Below are 21,291 nucleotides of genomic sequence, written 5' to 3' on the forward strand. Positions count from 1 at the left end.
AAGCGAGACGAGGCAAAAGTGATGAAACCCTTTAAGAGGCATTTTATAGTTGACAGGATAAGTGATGATGGTGTCATGGGCCAGAATGTTAAGAGTGGAGGCAATGAGGTGTCAATATTTGAATGGTGAATAAGATGTGCTCATGGATTGGATGCTGGGATCAAAGAGTGAGGGCTGACACCAAGATTTTTGACTTGTGCAAAACAAATGAAGGTTTAGAGTTGTCACTTATGAGATGGGGAACATTAGTAGGGATTATGAGTTTGGGACTTGTACAAATTGAAGTGCTCATCAGACACATCCAAGTAGAGAGATCAAATAGGTAGTTGGAATCTGGTGTTCCTGGGAGAGACGTGAGCTAAATATATTTCGGGCTTCTATCAGCACAGGGATGTTAAGGATCAAGAGACTGCGTGTAGATACAGAAAGGATCTAGAATCAAACCCTGCGGTATTCCAACTTTAGTGGTTGGGAGAACGTGGAGCTAGTGGACTGAAGAGCAGCAAGGTAGAAGTAGGGTCCTGAACAACGCGAAGTTTGCAAGGAAGAGTGATCAGCTCAACAAATGCTAACGTGGGACTGGAAGTGACCACTGGGTTAGTGTCTGGCTTAGGCTGGGCTGGGAGTTGAAGGGAAAGGGAGAATGTGCTAACGGGTACAAGGTTTCTTTTGGGGTTTATGGTAATGGTTGCACAACTCTGTCAATATACTAAAACCCATTGAACTGTACGATATAAATCAGTGAATTATGCGGTATGTGGATTATACCTGAAAGCTGTTTCTAAAAACTGACCACTGGATTTAGCACATGGAGATCACTGCTGACCTTGAGCAAAGCAGTTTTGGTGGGGTGACAGCAGCAGTGCCTGATTGGAAGGGTTCAGAGAGAGGTGAGGAGAGGAATAGAAAAATGTGGCAACAGCTAGAGAGAAAACAACAAAGTATTTAAGGTAAGGGAATAAAATCATGTTTGTTTTGTTTGCTGTTAGGAATAAGCTAGTAGAGAGGCAAAGATTGATGGTGCAGAGGGAAGAAGAGAATGACAAAGTCCTCAGGTCTGTCTCACTTAACACCTGTCAAGTCTCCAGGGGCAAGTGAAGGGACTTACCTGGAGTCACGCTACCAGGAGGAAGAGCAGGGCACGTGGACACACACCAAGGTAGGAAAGTAGAAGTGGGAGCTTGGGGGCAGTTCTAACGGCTTTGGTTTATTTATTGAGAGCATGGTGACTGGCTGAGTGAGGAAAGCAGATAATTGGGGAAATAAAGTTTAATTAATGGGCAGTCCTGGGACCCACCTGAGACTTATGGTCACGAGTTTAAAGTGAGAACAGTCACGAATGCATTTTTTTCAGTCACATCTGGTGGTGCAGGTGCGCACACAGCACGTAGAACTTCGGTCTAACCCAGGCCGGGACTATACAGAGCTGCGTTCATAAGAAGAAACAAAATATGCGACACAGTTTATATTGCTGAACACCGATATGCCACTTTATTATCTGGACTTTTTTTTCCCATTTGTCACATACCTGTCAATGTTTACACAATGAGGAATATCAACCAGCAGTGCAGTGGAAGCAACCGACCAAATCAGCTGATAATTCTGTACCCTCTTAACACACATCAATTCTTACTTGGAAGGGACATCTTTGAGTCAGTCTCACGGCTATTCTTAAAATCAGTGTCAAGATTGTCACAACTTTAAATACAGATAGAACTGCCAGAAGTACATCATTTTATATATATATATATATGTATATATATGTATATATATATACACACATACAGAAAAATACAAGACTAATTGTTTTTCCACAATATTTAATTTACACACTACTGTAACTCTATGCAACTTCTGAAGACAGGTTAAGGGGTACAAGAAACTGTTTAGAGCAAGTAAGTCATTTGGTCCAATATTATCTTAATGTAATGGTTATTTGCTCCCTCCCTTTTATGTGACGACATACTATGACATACAACACATGCACAGTCATTCACTTAGGAACAAATGAGTAAGACGCCACTCAGACTAACATTTGTATACCCAGAGGGTCAACCAACCACACACAACTAGTAAGGCTATGATACAGCTATGCAGCATAAATGGTCAACACTGCTGATCCTAAAAGTGAGCACCATATATACATTTGAATATAAAAAACCATTGAAAACCAAACACATATGGGTTAGTTAAAAGGTGCCATTCCAAGGCTATACATAATCACAGGAAAAAGTATTTACATTGCTTGGAAAACAGCTGCAACAAAGAGTTTATTGCCAATGCCCTTCATAAACTTCTCTCCTACGTTTAACACAGATGTTACGCTCGCTATCTGTGTGAACCACACATCTTATTTCTGGCCCTGTGTAAGATCCCTGCTCAAGAATTTCAAGCACATATGTTCTGTGGCTTCCCCCACACGCCTATTCTCATAGCTCTCAGTTATAAATACCACAATGAACTAGAGCTGTAGCTTAAAACGTATCTAGCCTAGGTCTAGAAAGTAAAATAAGTATTTTGACTATCATCTTTACTTAGTTTAGTTAAGTATACTGTGAAATTCAGAGTTCTGAGTAAAACGTATGAATCCTAAAGTAGCAGAGTCAGTGTGTACTTGGGAGAAACCGTGACCAATGGAATGCTGTCCTTTGGTGCTCTGCCCACTCTACGGACCAGGCGACTGTCACTGCAGAGACATGACAGGAGGCTGATGAGTGTGGGAAGGCCCTGGGGCCCAGCCACATCCTATCACCAATGTCTCTAAGCGTTGCTTTTAAGACCCCCTGGGCACAGCATGAAAAAGTAGCATCTGGTCCCTTCCAAAATGATACTGTGTCCTACAAGATAAAAGCCACGAAAGATGATTATCTGGTCAAAAGTAGTCTTTGTACAGGAATAGTTTAAAGCAAGAGTTCTTTGATTATTGTTTTTGCAGGAAGGCAAAGTGAAAAACACAGCAAAAAAAAAAAAACAAAAACAAAAAACAAAGCAGGCTTTGTGCATTTCTGTTTGCTTTATGCGTGAATTCTTACCCTTTTATGTATATTTTTTAATCAGCCAATTTTCATAGGTAGCTGAGCTAAAAGACGTAAAAGAATGGAAGTTAACAAAAGAGACAACCTAATTATCAAACTCCTAAAAATCAAATGCCAATCATCGTTTTCTTTTTTTTCATTTATGGGGTTTTGACTTTGCCAACATCTGGGTACACCTTTGCTTCTATATTAGGCCCTATAGTTTCTTCTATCTATGTGGTTGTAAAGGAACCCTGGGGTGTGCCCTCCAGGAAAGAATTAACACCAAGCATCGTTTTGTTCTGTTAGACAGACACACACTCTGTAAGTAGAGTTAAGACATCATCAGTTCACTTTATCACATTACAAAATGAGATTGTCTGCTTGTGATTTACCTCTATGGGGAAGCTGCCTTATAAATCTAAGTACTTTATCTCACGTATTACAAAACGAGAAAATCTTTTTCAGTTAAATTTTAAGAGCCCAAACTGTTTTCACACTACAGCTTAAGACAAACAGGTGTGGGTATGCTGAAATCATGGTTTTAAGGTTGTCAGTGCAGACGCTCACTGTACTCTGCACGGGCCCCGGCGTCTAGGGGCGCGCAGCACGCTCGCGGGCTCTAGGCCTGACGGCATCACAACGTTATTGCTTTGGTTCTGCCTCAGACACCAGAGCGTGCCTCAGATCGCGGAGGTTCCATGTCACAGAAGGTCGGAGCAGGAATTTAGGTTTTTCACAAGGAAAAGCATTTTTTCTCTCTCTAGGTAAGTGCAGAACATCAAATTTCTAAGTGCTCCATTTATATTAGGTTCCAAATATACATTTTAATTTAATCCTGATCATCCACATTAAAATTATAAATGTAAAAATTACACAAGACTTTTCGGCTGGGAAAAAAAGGAGTGTCTAGCAGCATGCACAAAGACCATGCATTTGTCAAGTCGTCAGGCAAACAAATGAAAAAGTAATAAATAATTGCCCGCTTTAAAAGAGGAAAACCGAAAAGGGACCAGTGAAGTGAGCCGGTCTTCGCCGCTCTGAGCAGGAAGCGCACCGAGGTCAGATGACGTGGCAGCAGCTGGCCTGGCTGGAGGCGCACAGCAGCCCCTCCTTGGGGTTCCGCTGGATGTTCACAGAGATGGTCTTTTCGCACAGAGGTAGCTGGAGCACGTTGTTTTTCAGATTCTTGCTCTTTATCCGGTCCAACTCCGTGGTGGTGTTTGCCACGTGGTCGGAGAAGAACTTCATGCCGCCCACGGCTGGGGCAGGCGCCGCGCCGCCGGCGGAGCCGATGCACATCTTCCAGGCGGACTTCTCCTGGACCTTCACGCTGGAGAACGACAGGCTGCTCTGCGGGTCGATAATGTACTTGGCGCTCCCGTGCAGCTGGGAGCCGAGGCAGAGGCCCATGAGTTTGAGGCTCTCCACCAGCTCCCCGGCGCCGCGCGCGGCCAGCTGCGTGGATGTGGAGGAGCCGGGCCCGGCGCAGCGGCGGGTGCTGCCTGATGTGCCGCCCGGGGCGCCGCCCGAGCCCCCCGCGGGGCCGCCCCCGCCGGCGCTGTGCTCGCTGGGGCTGGCCTTGTCCGCGCCCCCGCCGCCGCGGCTCGGCTTGCTCTGGCCGCCCCCGTCGCCCTCGCTGCCCGGGGGCCCCTCGCTGCTGTCCCGGCGGTGCCAGGAGTAGGTGAAGCCGCTGTCTTTATCCAGCCGCCGCCGGCTCTCCGAGTCGTCGTCGCTGGTCTCCGAGCTGCTGCAGCTGGAGCCGCGGCCCTGACTTTTCCTGCGGTGGTAGCGTTTGTGGACCGTCCCCGGGGAAGCAATGTTCATCTTCAAGCGGCTCAGCTTGGGAGGCAGGTTCTCATCCATGTCAAACTCGTCGTCCGACTCCCCCTCCTCGAAGATCTGGTTGAGGACCGGGGCGCTCTTCCTGGACGTCAGGCGGTTGGTCACGGACGGCTTGCGGCGCAGAACCACCTGTGTGGAGAGGGACATGGGCTTCTTGTCCTCCTCGTCTTCCTCTTCGTCTTCCTCCACCCGAAACAGACACTTCCGCCCACTGGCCGCGGGTTTCAGGCTGGCGGGCGGCCCCGTGGACAGCGCGGGCCCGGCCAACTCGGGGAGGTCGTCTTTCTTAGCCGAGTCACACAGGCCTTTGCTCCTGTGGCCGTTGAGGACACTGTCGGCAGCCCGAGCAGGAGACTGAGGGACAGTCGCGTGGGACAAAGGAGTGGCCGTGAGGTCATCCTCAAGGTCCTGGGGCACGTCAATTTTGGTTGGCCATGACTGCCTATGTAACAGATTGAAGAAAAAAGAAAAGCTATGTAATGGTACACAGACTTTACTCAAGGACCTTAAATAAAACTTACTGGGACAAAATACACAGACTTTACAGAAAAAAAAAAAAGAAAACGAAAGACACAAAAAGAAACAGCAGCCTTGCAAACCCATTCAACATCCTGTAAACATCACAAGGACACTAGAAGGGCAAATGTGATTTTGAAATGTGGTTCCGTTTATGGCTTATTGGCCAAATGAAAACTTCATCACGGTTGTCAGAAAAGGGGGCAAACATCTTTTCTATAGAAACGTTTTATACCACAAGAAAAACCTTTTTAGAAAGTACAAGGGAGTTATCACCAAAGCAAAACCTGAACACAGGTTTTGCTCCTTTCGGTCTTAAGATCACAACCTTTGAAGGTATATTACTGCTAATAAATTCACCTGAAATTTCCAGTCCTCCAGATTTTACTGGATGGTGTTAAAAGTTGGTGTTTACAAAAACAAATGGAAATAATTTACTGTATTTAAATATGATACTGGAGAGAAAAGTCAGTGAATACTGGCATACATAAATCTCTTCTTCACCAATTAAAATATGCACCCTCTAAACTAAATACATACATTTTTAAATGACCACATAGGAGTCCTGCATAGCAAAATCCACTGTTATTTAAACTTTGATTTTATTCCCCAATCCAGAGTCACCCAAGTAGTAAGAACACTGCTTGGTAGCCCAAGGAAGACTTATGCAAGTGAGGTCTCCAGCCTGTTTTGAATAAATATCTTGAATTCTCAACTGCCCTCTCTGCCCAGGGGAACACTAGACGCCAGTGACACTGAAACAGCCACTGGTACGCTGACACTTCCACTTCACACCACTTACGTTATCCTAGACATAAAACCCAGTTTAAATCTGTAGCCTTAAAAAACCCACAGGAGTCTACAGCAGACCTCGTTCCCCCAACTCGGAGCCTCCTCCTCTCTCTCAAGGATGGAGTGGGTCCGTTTGCTGGTCACTGCTTGGTAGTTTATAGAAGCTGGGTGTTCAATGATTTTGAGGTCAAGCAGCAACTCTGGACGAGTCCTCTGTCCTCACAACACAACTGTACCAACTCCAGATGAGGCTCGGGGCCCTAGGAAGTGGCACACAACATTCCTTTCAGGCTGCTCCTCGAAGAGCAGCCACCCAAAAGGTCGCCCTGGCAAACGCGGGGGGCCGTGTAGTGGGAGGCAGGTGCGGACAGTGCGTCTGACCCCCCAGAGCGGCAGCCAGTCCACTGGGGGGGGGGGGGGCGGGGCACAGAGGTGCCGGAGGCGCTTCTCTCCCCACCAACCCCAAGAGAAAGCCAAAACCACCCTCAGAACCCACCCTCGGAAACCAGATGGGCAAGCGCTGCAGCTGCACCGGACACGCTATCTCCACTTCTGAACCAACGGCTCTTATTTATGTGAGTAAATCAGAGGGTTAAACAGCTCACATTTATTGAGAACATATCTGGCCCCAACGCTGTGCTAGACTTAATGAGCACAACACTGTAAGAAAATCACGGCTTATCTTAACGAAAGATAAGAAAGACTGCTAACAAGAATTACAAACAAGTCACACTGACAGCACAGTTCACACTGAGAACTTACTAGAGCCAGCACTGTGGAGAGAGCCTGACAGCAATTAATTCATTTAATCCCACCACAATCCCACCCTCCCTTGACAGTGAAGAAATCAAAACACAGCGAGTGTAAGCAACCTGCCCAAGGCCACACGGGCTTGAAGACAGTGACATCTAGGCTGAGTTCAGTGGTTACTAAACCCCCAGAGCAGTGGCTTCACTCTGCAACCCAGGAAGCCCTCTGAATGACTGCCTATCGAATGGATGGCACCTTTGCAGTCAGGCCTCTGTGGTTTTCCTTACCTCCTAGTTTCTCTCTGGAAGGATGTGGGCACTGGTCCCACCCGTGTGGAGTTCAGCTCCCAGAGGACTTCACAAAGCTCTTCTAACAGAATACACGTGTTTCCATCCCATGCTGGCAGGACCCAAAGAGCGTATTCGCTCTCTAGGGCTGGCTCTCCCTGACTTGACCTACCCATGTCCCACAAATAACTCTGCTGGTTAGACGCCAATCTCCTGACTCAGTCCACATTTCTGCACCCCAAGTCACTCTGACCCCAAGGCACACCCAGCAATGGAACCAAGTTAGGGTGCAGGGTTTTGACAACAAAGAAAAGGCAAGTAAGCAGACATCCACCACCTGCCAGTGGGCCCTGGGCCCCAGGAGGAGGACAGGCCATGACAGCATCTCCACTCTGTAATCCCCAGGTGGGTAAAAGGAAACTGCATGGAAGGCTCTGATATTTCTTTACAGCTACTGTTGGCTTTGTAATTTCTATGATGCAGTAAAACCAATTTAATTCATTTACATATCTGCTCAACTTCAGATTGAGTTCCGATCTGTTCCCCTAAAAATAAAACAGTTCAATTCCAAATATTCCCTTCTCCAAAACACTGGGGCGGCTCCAGGCCTGGTGGCGCAGCATGCGGTGACGGCTCTGGAGCCATTCTTTCACGCTAGAGGGCTCGGGTCACGACTAGGTTGACCCTAACCACTCACTGTCACTCTTCTGGTTTGTCCCATGTGCAAGGGTCCCCATGCTCCCTGGGGCCCAGTCTTCTTCCAAGCTGACACCAGACAGGGTGCCTAGTTTTCATTATGCAAGAATATGGCCAGGATATAGATGAAGTTAGCAAATTCATCTTCCTATTAAACTAGACTTCTAAATATTTAGTCTTTGGTCACCCGGGAATGTTTTCTTGTCTCTTCTCTGTTGCTCCATCCCAAGCAACAACCTACACATGGCAAGGTGACAGCAAGTAGTTTAAAATCCAATGGTATTCTTCCTCTTCTAAGTAGTAATTACTGTTACATATTCACACATATATGTTTATATAGCTGGATGTACAAGTAGAGAATTATTTAAAACCAAGAGCATCCTTCTGGTTTTTTAAAATTTTTTTTTAACTACTTATTTTATATTTATTTACTTATTTATTTATTTAGGCTGCATCGGGACTTAGTTGCAGCACACGGGATCTTCATTGCAGCGTGTGGGATCTTTCGTTACGGTGCGCAGGCTTCTCTCTAGTTGCAGCACACAGGCTCTGTAGTTATGGCATGCAGGTTCCAGAGCGTGTGGGCTCTGTAGTTTGCGGCACGCAGGCTCTCTAGTTGAGGAACGCGAGCTCAGTAGTTGTGGTGCACAGGTTTAGTTGCCCCGCGGCATGTGGGACCTTAGATCCCCGACCAGGGATTGACCCTCATCCCCTGCATTGGAAGGCGGATTCTTTACCACTGGACCACCAGGGAAGTCCCTCCTTCTGTTTTTGAATCACTATAATTCCATGGATTACTTCATCTGAATAAAGATAAAGTCTAAATAAATTTTCATAATGGTGACAAAAAAAAGTAACCCTTCCCAAGCTTTGATATTAAATGGAAAGCTAATATGGCAGAAGAAAAAGAGGAGTAGGAAGGTAGGGAGAGAAGAGGAGGGGGGCAGGGGGGAAGGGGGAGAGTCGGGAAAGGAAGGGAAGGGGAAGGCAAACACAGGGAGACGAGCGCACGGTCACTGCTTTCCCAAAGATGATGTGGTGGGGAAACGTTCACAACAATGACAGCAAACACGTGGAACCCAGTTCAAAGCACTTCACATATACTAATTCGTTTATCCGTCACCACAACCCCAAGAGGTAAACAGGATTACTACTCCCACTTCACAGGAAGCTGAGTCAGAGAGAGGTGAAGTGACCTCCCAAGATCAAGCAGATGACAAATCAACTAGCTGATGCGACTGCCAAATTCCTGAAATCCTAAGACAGCATCATGCCACAGACAGGCTCTGTATGTTTTTTAAAATTATGTCAAATACTGAGGGAAAACCTGGCCTTGTTCCTAGAATGAAAAAATTAAAGAAAATAACACATTTACACATGTCCGATCTGGAAGAGCTTAGTGAAAATAGCTGGCACTCTAGCCTGAGGCTGCTGCTTCTCCGCAGGTGTCTTTGTGGCCAAGCCAGCAAGTGCAGCCCCTCTCTCCGCTAAGCCCGAGAGAGGAAGGCGTCCCTGGTGACCAAGGAACCGGGGCCCCCACTCACGTGGAAAGCCCACAGGTGGCCCCTCCAGCGAGGCTGTCACCGCTCTCTATGCTCCCACCCCACAGACTTAGGAAACATCAAAAAAAGTTCTCGATTTCAAAACGTTAACTTACTAAAATCAGTGAAGATTTTTTTCTCACCTAAACTGGGCCTTGATATTGCTAGGGCTTGCAGATCTGGTCTGTATTTCTTTCTCTTGCTTTTCCCTCAGGATCCTTTCAGCAAGCAAGAAGTAAGTGGCTGTGATGTGGTTATACCTGTTGGTTTCCAGGGCTCTGAGGAAATAAGAGAGAGTGAATATAAGCCACATTCGCAGGTTTGTTTTTTCACAAGCAGAACTGGATTTTTTTTTTTTTTTTTTTTTTTTAAGTACAAGCAAATGAAATCCAATGACCTGGAATCTTTAAAATTACAGGGGAAAAAAAAAAACCCAACACACACACACAAATAAGAAAAAAACCTAGTAGATCATTCTTAAAATTCTAAGACACAACTGCATAAAAATGTTCAATTAGTAAGAAAAACCCAAAATGCTGATGGCAGCTGAGCTGGATGTTGGTTTTAGATGCATAAGATAATAAAGTTTCCAAGAATGTACACATTATCCAGAAATTTAATGTGTGTCAGTGTTTATTTCCATTACACTGGCTTACTTGCTTCCAGTAGAACTATGAAATGAGTTATATGAACGTACACTGAAACACTAATATCAATCAGAAAAATTAGAAGAAGCTTTTATTTTTATACTCTTTGTATTTATTGGCATTTTCCGACATGAATGAATTATTAATATATTGAAAGCATGTCATTAGCCTCTTCTTTGAATAAAATCTACGCGTTCATTCATCCACCTCAAAAGTAATGCTGAGTCCGTAGTCTGGCCGGCGCTGTGCTGGGGCACACAGCCTGCCTGCCCTCCTGCAGCTGGCCGGTAGCAGGACACAGGAGGAATGCCACAGAGGCTCCACAAGGCCCAGAGATATGTAATTATGCTTTTCAGGACCTTTCTGTAGTCAGCGAACATACGCAATGAACACTTCGGGAGGAAACAATACAGGAGTCTCTCCTCACAAAACGGATGGTGGGGCCTCAGCTAATGGGGGCAAGTGGGGCTGAGGTGAGAGGTTCTGAGGGAAGAGCCCAAGATGAAATTCGGGGCCACAATGACTTCTCAGAGTGGTTTCCTCAGCTGGGCACTGGATAGAGCTGTGGGCTTGTGTTAAGGGGACCAGCAAACGTGTCTATGAACTCAGGAATCATGCTGCCTGAGACCAGCTGGGAGGACTCGGGCTCAGGGCATCCGCTGAGGCATTACCTCTCCTTCTGGATTGATAACTGAATTCACATGAATTAAACAGTTCTATACTACACCACTGCATGTACTTATTCATTTAAAAATATTAAGCCAATTCAGGGCGATGCAAATAGCCTTTTATTCACTCAAAAGTGAAAAATCATTTTCCACACATTCCTAAAGTGAGTGTCCTTGGCAGAAAGAGCAAGTGTCCTGCGCTTCTCTGTTTCTTTAGGTCAATCTGTGAAAACTGAGAATGCACTCAGAAAGCTGAAGAAATTTGTACTTAAACCAAAATGATGATTAGTTTTGTAAATCCTTCTTTCCAGTGTACCCTAAAGATGCATGTCCTTTATAAAGATACCACCCTTCTCAGGGACCAGGCCCTCAGGTGCCACGTGTGACAGTCTGCCACACTGCAGAGTAAGTCCAGCCTGCAGCCTCCTCTCCCCCGAGGTCAGGTACCTGGGTCAGATCACTCAGCCAGGCCAGAGTGGCCCTCCCGATGGGAATCTCTTTTTTGCCCCCCAGAGTATATCCTCTTTCCATCATATCCAACTATTTCATTCAATGGGTTAAATAACTTTTGACTTTTCATTTGTGGAAACGCTTCGTATTTCTATAGACAGGACCTCTTACAGAAATGAATCATATCACTGTTAAACCAACTGCATCTTTATATTATCCTTGAATCCAAACTTCTTAGGTTATAAAAAAACTGTCTTTGCTTTTAAAAAATGTAACTAACAACTTGTGCATCTCGTGGGTTCCAGATTACTGCAGCAAGAGCTCTGAAGAGCCAGACAGTAAATATTTTGAGTTTTGTAGGTAACATGGTCCATCTCGCAATGACGCTGATACTGCAGCACAATGCTGCCATGGACATGTAAACAAATGGGCTCAGCTGTGGGCCACTACAACTTTATTTACAAAAATGTGTGACTGGACGCATATAGCAACCCCTGATTTTGAGGAATTGTGGTGTCGCCCCCTTGAGTGTCCCTGCTTCTGTATGGGGACCAGAGGGAGACCCAAGAATTAAGAGGATACAGCAATGGACAAGGCATGTACTGGGATATAAAACAGTCTATTCCAATCCACTTCTGTAAGAAGGGAGAAAGGCCACAGGACTCACTGCTCACTAGTACAAAAATAAAAACAAAAGACCAACAAAACCTATGAGCCAGGCGCGGGGCCAGAAACTCTAGAGATAAATGACATAACCCCTGCCAACTGGCAACCCTATCCATTACACAGTGTCCCCAAGCCCTGACACGTTAAGAAAAGAGCCCATCCCAAGAACCCTAAGCCCACGGCCCCTGTAGTGATGAGCGCCGACATACTCGACAATGGCATCCCGATCCGCTATGTCCCCGAGCACCATGCGCTGAATGATGCTGTTGTGCTCCTCTTCCGAGAGGTTCTTATATGACACGAGGGGGATGTTATACTTCGTGGCTGGGGAAGGGTCCACTCCCTGAAGCCAAGGATGGTTTTCAATCTCTTCTAAAGAGGCCCTTCTCTTGGGATCTCTCTGTAGCATCCTTGTGATCAGGCTGGAAAGGAAGGTAAGTCCGTTGTTAAAGCAAACTGCTGTCAGGGATTAGTAATGGTGGGTTACTGTATTTATCAGAATTGTTTCCTAAACTTATACCATCAATTTCATTACGTCCAGTAGAGGTGATGGTGGGGCAGATGGGAATAAAGAAAGTGCCATCAGATTCATAAAATAAAAAATCACAACCACCAGATATACTGACAAGCCAAACACACAAATGCAGTTTCCTATCATCTAGAATTAACTCTAGGTACCAACATCTGTCCTTGAATTAACTGTGGCATAGTGGCATACCGGAATCAGATACAATGATCAGCAACGACATACAGAATAGAGTGCATGAGCCAACTTCTGTTTCCAGAAGAATGAATGACCATCCTGATGAAAGCAACCAAAATGGCATATATTTTTAGACATATATTTTGTTTAAAGGCTTTGTGTTGGGAGGAAGGAAGGGAGGGAGGGCAGACAGAAGCACGGACGGACGAACTACTCAGCAGGTAAAAACAGTAAAAGCAAGACTCTTAGGAGCAAATGACAAAGCTGGCCTTGGCCTGATTGTTTCTGCTTTTTTCTGTTTCCACACTGAGTACACAAAACAGAATATAACCAGATTATAATACGTACGGCCTACTGAAAGTGGGGGATGCAACTAGAACCCCTGCAAAGAACTGGGACCCCAGCTTCAGTGTGAAGATGAACGAGAAGAAACAAACCTACTGCTAAGATGTCAAGAGGGAAACTTGCCTGCCTCAACAGTGCTGTGGAGGTGAGATGGGGGAATTTCTTCTAAGAACTTCTAACTACAAGCTGGTCCTCTCACAAGTTTGTGGTCCAAATTAATGACAGTATATCCGTATGGTACACATAGTGAAAAAGTTAATTTTAAGAGGCTTCAGGCTGGACGTGCCCAAGGGCAACTAGTAGAAAAGCAAATGCAAACTGTTTCTCTAGGGAATGTAACTTAAAAGAACTCCCACATAATTTTATAAGAAATCTGACCTCGCAGTCAAAAAGTACAAAGGAAACAAGGTACCACTGCAAGAACTAAAAGACACGATGGCAAAATCAGAATGCAAAGACGTCAAATACATCTACTTCTATCAGTGAACACAATAAAAAATAAATGGAATAAACTCTCCAATTAAAAGACAATGCTCAGATGGGAGCATTGGTCAGATAGGATTAATCAAAAATCCAGTTCCCAATTGTTAAAAAAAGATGTACCTAAAAACAAGACAATAAAAGATTTAAAGTAAAAGAATGGAAACCTATATAGCACATAAATGCTAACCAAAAGACAACTGGAGTGGTTAGCTAAAACTAGACAACATAGACTGACTTTAAAGCCCAAAGCATTATTAGAGATAAACAGTGATACAAAGGTTCAATTCACCAGCAAGACACAACAGTTTTCAACTTGTTTGGACCTAATAACATTCCCCCAAAACACCCAAAGCAAACACTGAGAGACTTTCAAGAATAAGAAAAATACATTTACAATGTTGTATTAATGGGGGTAATCACTATTTTTATTTGCCTATAATATACTTCCATGTAGTGGAAGAATATCTCAGTAAGTGATAGATCAAGCAGTCAAAAGACTCAGAAGTAATTTTGAACATCATAATAAACAAGCTTAGTCTTAAGAATTTATACAGAACTCTGACCCCAACAATTAGAAACATACATTCTTTTCCAGAACAGAAGGATTATTCACAAAAATTGACTCCATGCTAAGCCATAGGAAGCCTTACCAATTTTAAAAAAACTAGTAACATACAGACTATATTCTTGGATCACAATGCAATTAAGTTAGAAATGAATAACAAAAAGTTAATTAGTAAAGCTACACATTTGGAAATTTAAAATACCCCTCTGAAAGTAATAGGTTAAATAAACCCATGGAACCTATAAAATAATCAGGACTGAATAACAAAAGGACTATTAATCAAAACTAATGGGATGTAGCTGAAATGGTACTAAGAGGCAATTTATAGCCTTAAACTACTACCTTAGAAAAGGAAAATTTATGATCTGAATACCCAGCATAAGAAAAAGAACAAAAGAATTAGCCCATTAAGTAGGCAGAAGGAAATAATACAGACAAAAGAATATCAACAGCATAAAACAAAAAATATAATAGTAAATTAATAAAGACAAAAGATAGTTCTTTGAAAAAGATTAAAATGAACAAACCTCATGTAAGACTGATCAAGACAAAAATAGAGAATGCAAAAATAAAGAAGGCAAAAAAATCAGTATGAGAATGAAAAAGGGCAACAACTCCTCTAATTCATAGGCTTTAAAAATATAATTAGAGGATATTATAAATACTTGAGGCCAATAAATTTGAAAATTTAGATAAAATGGACAAGCTCCTTAAGAAACAAAACTTAACAAAACTGACAGGAAAAAGGAAGAAGTAGGATAAAGTAGAAACTGAATGGTCCTATGATTATCAAAGATAATCCCTCTAGGAGGGAGACACCAAGAAGAGGCTTCTAAAATATTAGAAATGTTCTTTATCTTAAGCTGGATAATGGGTTCATTTTATTACATACACATTTTTTCCATTCTTTTGAATGATAAATGTCAATATAAAAATAAGTTACTCTGTTTTAGTTTTTTCAGAAGGGGCTATGGAGATACTCCTTGAATTACAAGCATCTAACATGCACACAACATATACCCACAGAGAGCAGCCTGCTTCCTGGGGTAGAGAATAATAATAGTAAGGGTAGGGGGGAGAGGGGGAGGAGGAGGCGGGGAGGGGAGGAGGGGGGAGGGGGGAGGGAGAGGGGGAGGAGGGGGAGGAGGAGGATTGTAATCATCATCAATAATCATCATCATATTCAACATCAATATTCATCATCATATTCATCATCAATATTCATTTTGAGTGCTACTTATGTGCTAAAGACTGAGCTACAAGCTTTATATACATTAATTCATTTAATTTTCACAATAACCCTGTAAGGTAGGTTCCACCATTCTCATACCATTAGTAAACTGAGAAACCAGTAGCTGAATCCAGAGAGTTGGAATTCCTAAATTCTTAACTATGGCCTAAAGATGGGGATCCACTTGGAGAAAAGGTTCCTCAAGCTCAGATTTCCTTCTTATCAGCTGATGGGAGAAACTAAAAACTTTATTATTCTAGCAAAATCCTTTAAGTAGCTATCATCTCAGGTGACCTTATTTTAAAATATCACCACAGTATCAAAGAAACAATGAACTTCCAGCAGTTCTTTTACTCCATTATGAATTTATCACTACACATATCACAGTACTATATATATAGTACTTTAAATTCCAAGTAATCAGCTTGCATATACTTCTTCCCATAGTCACATGAACCAAAACAGAGCTCCTCAGTCAACTGGGGAGAGAGGTACATGAGTAAAATTATGAGGCATGGTATGTAAATCCTAAAATGGTGTGTTGATGGTCTTTTTCAGGAAAGAAAATTCCCTAACTCTTCTCTGGAACGTCAAATATAATTCCAGGTGCAAAAAGAGAAAGTAGTTCTTATGGTAATTCTTCAAGTGAAAGTAACCCACTTCTCCTGGAGGCTGAGGAGGCATATAATGGGTTTCTTGAAAACTGGCATATTTGAAAAATAGACTAATACATTCTGTACTCCAATATTAAATTTCAATCATATTCTGTGGTTAACTCCCCAAAACATACTTAACAAGAGCAGAAATATTGGGTTCAAAAATTAAAACGAACAAAGATACCCACATACTTTTTTTTTTTTTTTACTTACTCTTTACACCCTTTAGATACGTGGGATGGTACTGTATATTTGCAATCCATGATCATTGTCAATGTTTCACTGTCATTGGCCTCTTGAAATGGTGGCTGCCCACACACCAACATGAAAAGGATCACTCCCAGACTCCATATATCTACAAATCAAAGACACACTGTTAAATACTGAATTAGTTAGACAACAAAAAACACTCAAAGGAGTAAAAGTAGACTAACAAGATTATTTTATTTTGAAGAGTCAAAACACCTTCTAGAAACAAATGAAAACAAAACATGATGATCCAAAACCTATGTGATGCAGCAAAAGCAGTTCTAAAAGGGAAGTTTATAGCAATACAGTCTTAACCTCAGGAAACAAAAAAAAGCCCAAACAAACAACCTAACCTTACACTTAAAGCAACTAAAGCAACAAAACCCAAAGTTAGTAGAAGGAAAGAAATCATAAAGATCAGAGCAGAAATAAAAGAAATAGGAATGACGAAAACAATAGTAAGGATCAATGAAACTAAAAGCTGGTTCTTTGAAAAGATAAACAAAATTGATAAACCTTTAGCCAGACTCATCAAGAAAAAAAGGGAGAGGACTCAAATCAATAAAGTTAGAAATGAAAAAGGAAGTTACAACAGACACCACAGAAATACAAAGGATCATAAGAAACTATTACAAGCAACTGTATGCCAATAAAATGGACAACCTAGAAGAAAGGCACAAATTCTTAGAAAGGTACAATCTTCCAAGACTGAACAAGGAAAAAACAGAAAATATGTACAGACCAATCACAAGTACTGAAATTGAAACTGTGATTAAAACCTCCCAACAAACAATAGTCCAGGACCAGATGTCTTCACAGGCAAATCCTATCAAGCATTTAGAGAAGTGTTAACACCTATCCTTCAGAAACTATTTCAAAATATTGCAGAGGAAGGAGCAGTCCCAAACTCATTCTAAGAAACCACCATCACCCTGATACCAAAATCAGAAAAAGATACAACAAAAAAAGAAAATTACAGGCCAATATCAGTGATGAACATAGACACAAAAAATCCTCAACAAAATACTAGTAAACTGAATCCAACAATACATTAAAAGGATACCCACACCATGATCAAGTGGGATTTATCCCAGAGGTGCAAGGATTTTTCAATATCCACAAGTCAGTGTGATACACCACATTAACAAACTGAAGAATAAAAACCAGATGATCATCTCAATAGCTGCAGAAAAAGCTTTTCACAAAATTCAACACCCATTTATCATAAAAACTCTCCGGAAAGTGGGCATAGAGGGAACCTACCTCAACATATAAAAAAGGCCATATATGACAAACCCACAGCTAACATCATTCTCAACAGTGAAAGGCTGAAAGCATTTCTTCTAAGATCAGCAACAAGACAAGGATGTCCACTCTCACCACTTGTATTCAACATAGTTTTAGAAGTCCTAGCCATGGCAATCAGAGAAGAAAAAGAAATAAAGGGAATACAATTTGGAAAAGAAGAAGTAAAACTGTCACTGTTTGCAGATGACATGATACTATACATAGAAAATCCTAAAGATGCTACCAGAAAACTACTAGAGCTAATCAATGAATCTGGTAAAGTTGCAAGATACTAACACAGAAATCTGCTGCATTTCTATACACTAACAACAAAAGAACAGAAAGAGAAATTAAGGAAACAATCCCATTTACCATCACATCAAAAAGAATAAAATACCTAGGAATAAACCTACCTAAGGAGGCAAAAGACCTATACTCCAAAAACTGTAAGACACTGATGAAAGAGATCAAAGGTGACACAAACAGATGGAAAGATATGCCATGTTCTTGGACTGGAAGAACAATATTGTCAAAATGACTATACGATCCAAGGTAATCTACAGATTCAATGCAACCCCTATGAAATAAATTACCAGTGGCATTTTTTCATATCTAGAACAAAAAATCTTAAAGTTTATATGGAAACACAAAAGATCCCAAATAATCAAAGCAATCTTGAGAAAGAAAAACAGAGCTGGAGGGCTTCCCTGGTGGCGCAGTGGTTGAGAGTCTGCCTGCCGATGCAGGGGACACGGGTTCGAGCCCTGGTCTGGGAGGATCCCACATGCTGCGGAGCGACTGGGCCCGTGAGCCACGATTACTGAGCCTGCGCGTCTGGAGCCTGTGCCCCGCAATGGGAGGGGCCGCGATAGTGAGAGGCCCGCGTGCCACGATGAAGAGTGGCCCCCGCTTGCCGCAACTAGAGAAAGCCCTCGCACAGAAACGAAGACCCAACACAGCCAAAAATAAATAAATAAATAAATAAATAAATTTATTAAAAAAAAAAAAAAACAGAGCTGGAGGAATCAGGCACCCTGACTTCAGACTATACTATAAAGTTACAATAATCAAAACAGTATGGCACTGGCACAAAGACAGACTAACAGATCAGTGGAACAGGATAGAAAGCCCAAAAATAAACCCATGTACCTACGGTCAATTAATCTATGATGAAGGAGGCAAGAATATACAATGGAGAAAAGACAGCCTCTTCAATAAGTGGTGCTGGGAAAACTGGACAGCTACATGTAAAAGAATGAAATTAGAAGATTCTCTAACACAGTACACAAAAACAAACTCAAAATGGATTAAAGACCCAAATGTAACGCCGGATACTATCCAGCTCTTAGAAGAAAACATAGGCAGAGCACTCTTTGACATAAATTTCAGGAATATCTTTTTGGATCCACTTCCTAGAGTAATGAAAATAAAAATAAACAAATGGGACCTAACTGAGCTCAAAAGCTTTTGCACAGCAAAGGAAACCATAAACAAAACACAACGCAACCCAGAGAATGGGAGAAAATATTTGCAAACGATGTGACCAACAAGGGATTAATCTCCAAAATATACAAACAGCTCATGCAGCTCAATATCAAAAAAACAAACAACCCAATCAAAATATGCACAGAAGATCTAAATAGACATTTCTCCAAAGAAGACATACAGATGGCCAAGAGACACATGAAAAGATGCTCAACATCACTAATTATTAGAGAAATGCAAATCAAAACTACAATGAGGTATCACCTCACACGGGTCAGAATGGCCATCATCAAAAAGTCTACAAACGATAGGGGACTTCCCTGGTGGTCCAGTGGCTAAGACTCTGTTCTCCCAACATAGGGAGCCTGGGTTCAATCCCTGGTCAGGGAACCAGATCCCACATGCCACAGCTAAAGATCCCACGTGCTGCAACTAAAAGATACCTCATGCTGAAACGAAGATCCTGCGTGCGGCAATGAAGATACCGTGTGCCACAACTAACACCTGGCGCAGCCAAATTAATTAATTAATTAATTAAAAAAATTTTTTAAGTCTACAAACAATAAATGCTGGAGAGGGTGTGGAAAAAGGGGAACCCTCCTAAAACCCTCCTACACTGTTGGTGGGAATGTAAATTGGTACAGCCACTATGGAGAACAGTATGGAGGTTCTTTAAAAAACTAAAAATAGAGATACCATATGATCCAGCAACCCCACTCCTGGGCATATATCTGGAAAAAACCATACTTTGAAAAGATACATGCAACCCCATGTTCTTTGCAGCACTATATACAATAGCCAAGACATGGAAGCAGCCTAAATGGCCATCAACAGATGAATGAAGAAGATGTGGTACGTATATACAGTGGAATATTACTCAGCCATAAAAAAAGAATGAAATAATGCCATTTGCAGCAACATAGATGGACCTAGAGATGATCATACTAAGTGAAGTCAGACAAAGACAAATATCATATGATATCACTTTTATGTGGAATCTAAAAAATGATACAAATGAACTTATTTACAAAACAGAAGCAGACTCACAGACTTAGAAAACAAACCTATGGTTACCAAAGGGGAAAAGGTCGGGAAGGGATAAATTAGGAGGTTAGGATTAACATATACACACTACTATATATAAAAGAGATAATCAACAAAGACCTACTGTATAGCACAGGGAACTCTACTCAATACTCTGTAATAACCTATGTGGGAAAAGAATCTGAAAAAAGAACTGATATAGGTATATGTATAACTAAATCACTTTGCTGCATACCCAAAACTAACACAACATTGTAAATCAACTTTACTCCAACATAAAAATTTTTTAAAAACGTAAAACAAAATTTTAGAAAAGCATTTATACCTCAAAGTAAAAAGATCTAGGGAAGAGAACTTAAGCCTCAGTCAGGCAGGGAAGGTATCTGTCGTATTCCCTGTTTTTATATTCACTTAAGACCCAAGCAAGTGCCAGGCACATAGGGAATGGTCAATAAATGTTCAATGAAGAAATGAATTAATTCATTTATTAATGGCAAGAACATCGACTGGAAAGTACCTATCAAGGTTCCCAAACCAATGTACACACACTGCCATTTTTCCCATTGTATTATACACCAGAGATAAAACTAAGATACTAATACTCTGAGACATGAAAAGGGTTTTGCCTAAGGTCACGATTGTCCAGGCTGTTCTTAAACCTCAATCCTGGTCAGGTAACCAAATCATGTTACAGACAAGAAAATTAAAGCTCAGAGAGGAGAAAAATATTCCTGGGCTGGGATGTCAATGAGGAAAAAGACTGGTTATGTATTACTTCAGAGGAAAGAACTAGGACTGAAGGTATAGTAACCAGAAGGCACACTTTGACTTTAAAAACAGCAGATGCTACTTAATAAAACCATGATAACACTGGAAAAGGTAGTAAGTTTCCCATCACTATAAGTATTCCAGCAAAGGCTGGGTAACCATCAGTCTAATCTCCTGCATAAGGCACTCCTGTACTGGTTGGAAAGCTGGACTAGCTGACATCTGAGGACCCTCTCAACACTAACTCCTATAATAACAAATAACCCCCTACTTCTTGCCACTAAATGAAAAACAAAGCCATCACACAGATGGAAAAATAATGACTCAATTTAGGAAGGCCATCACAAGTCATTCATTCCAGAAACTAAAGTATAGACATGATTATATGAACATGCATGTAACACGACATCAATTCAAGAAGCTTTCTAGACCATGAAAGGCTTAGAAGAGAGTAAGGGGCAGGCCACAAGGCCTTTGTCACCACATCTGTTAACACTCAACCTCTCTCTTCATTTAAGCTTAAACACCCAAAATTATGTAGGTTCCATGAGAATTAAAACTTGTTAATAAAACATCTTCTTCTTGGTCCAGATTAAACAGAGG

At 42.0% G+C, this 21,291-nt stretch overlaps 1 protein-coding gene across 3 annotated transcripts in view; it reads right to left on the reverse strand.

The window, feature by feature from the left end:
* Positions 1–2,341: 2,341 nt before the first annotated feature.
* The window catches only part of SNRK (SNF related kinase), a 61,624-nt gene continuing 42,674 nt past the window's right edge, over positions 2,342–21,291 (reverse strand). For all 3 annotated transcript variants that reach the window (XM_036870647.1, XM_036870646.1, XM_036870645.1), the window contains 4 exons: positions 16,069–16,210; positions 12,082–12,294; positions 9,585–9,719; positions 2,342–5,301 (listed from right to left, as the gene is read on the reverse strand). In XM_036870647.1, coding sequence (XP_036726542.1) covers positions 4,077–5,301; positions 9,585–9,719; positions 12,082–12,294; positions 16,069–16,210 — 1,715 coding nt within the window. In that variant the 3' untranslated portion in view covers positions 2,342–4,076. The remainder of the gene's footprint in view (positions 5,302–9,584; positions 9,720–12,081; positions 12,295–16,068; positions 16,211–21,291) is intronic.

This window comes from Balaenoptera musculus, chromosome 11, assembly GCF_009873245.2.
Source record: "Balaenoptera musculus isolate JJ_BM4_2016_0621 chromosome 11, mBalMus1.pri.v3, whole genome shotgun sequence".
Taxonomy (NCBI): domain Eukaryota; kingdom Metazoa; phylum Chordata; class Mammalia; order Artiodactyla; family Balaenopteridae; genus Balaenoptera; species Balaenoptera musculus.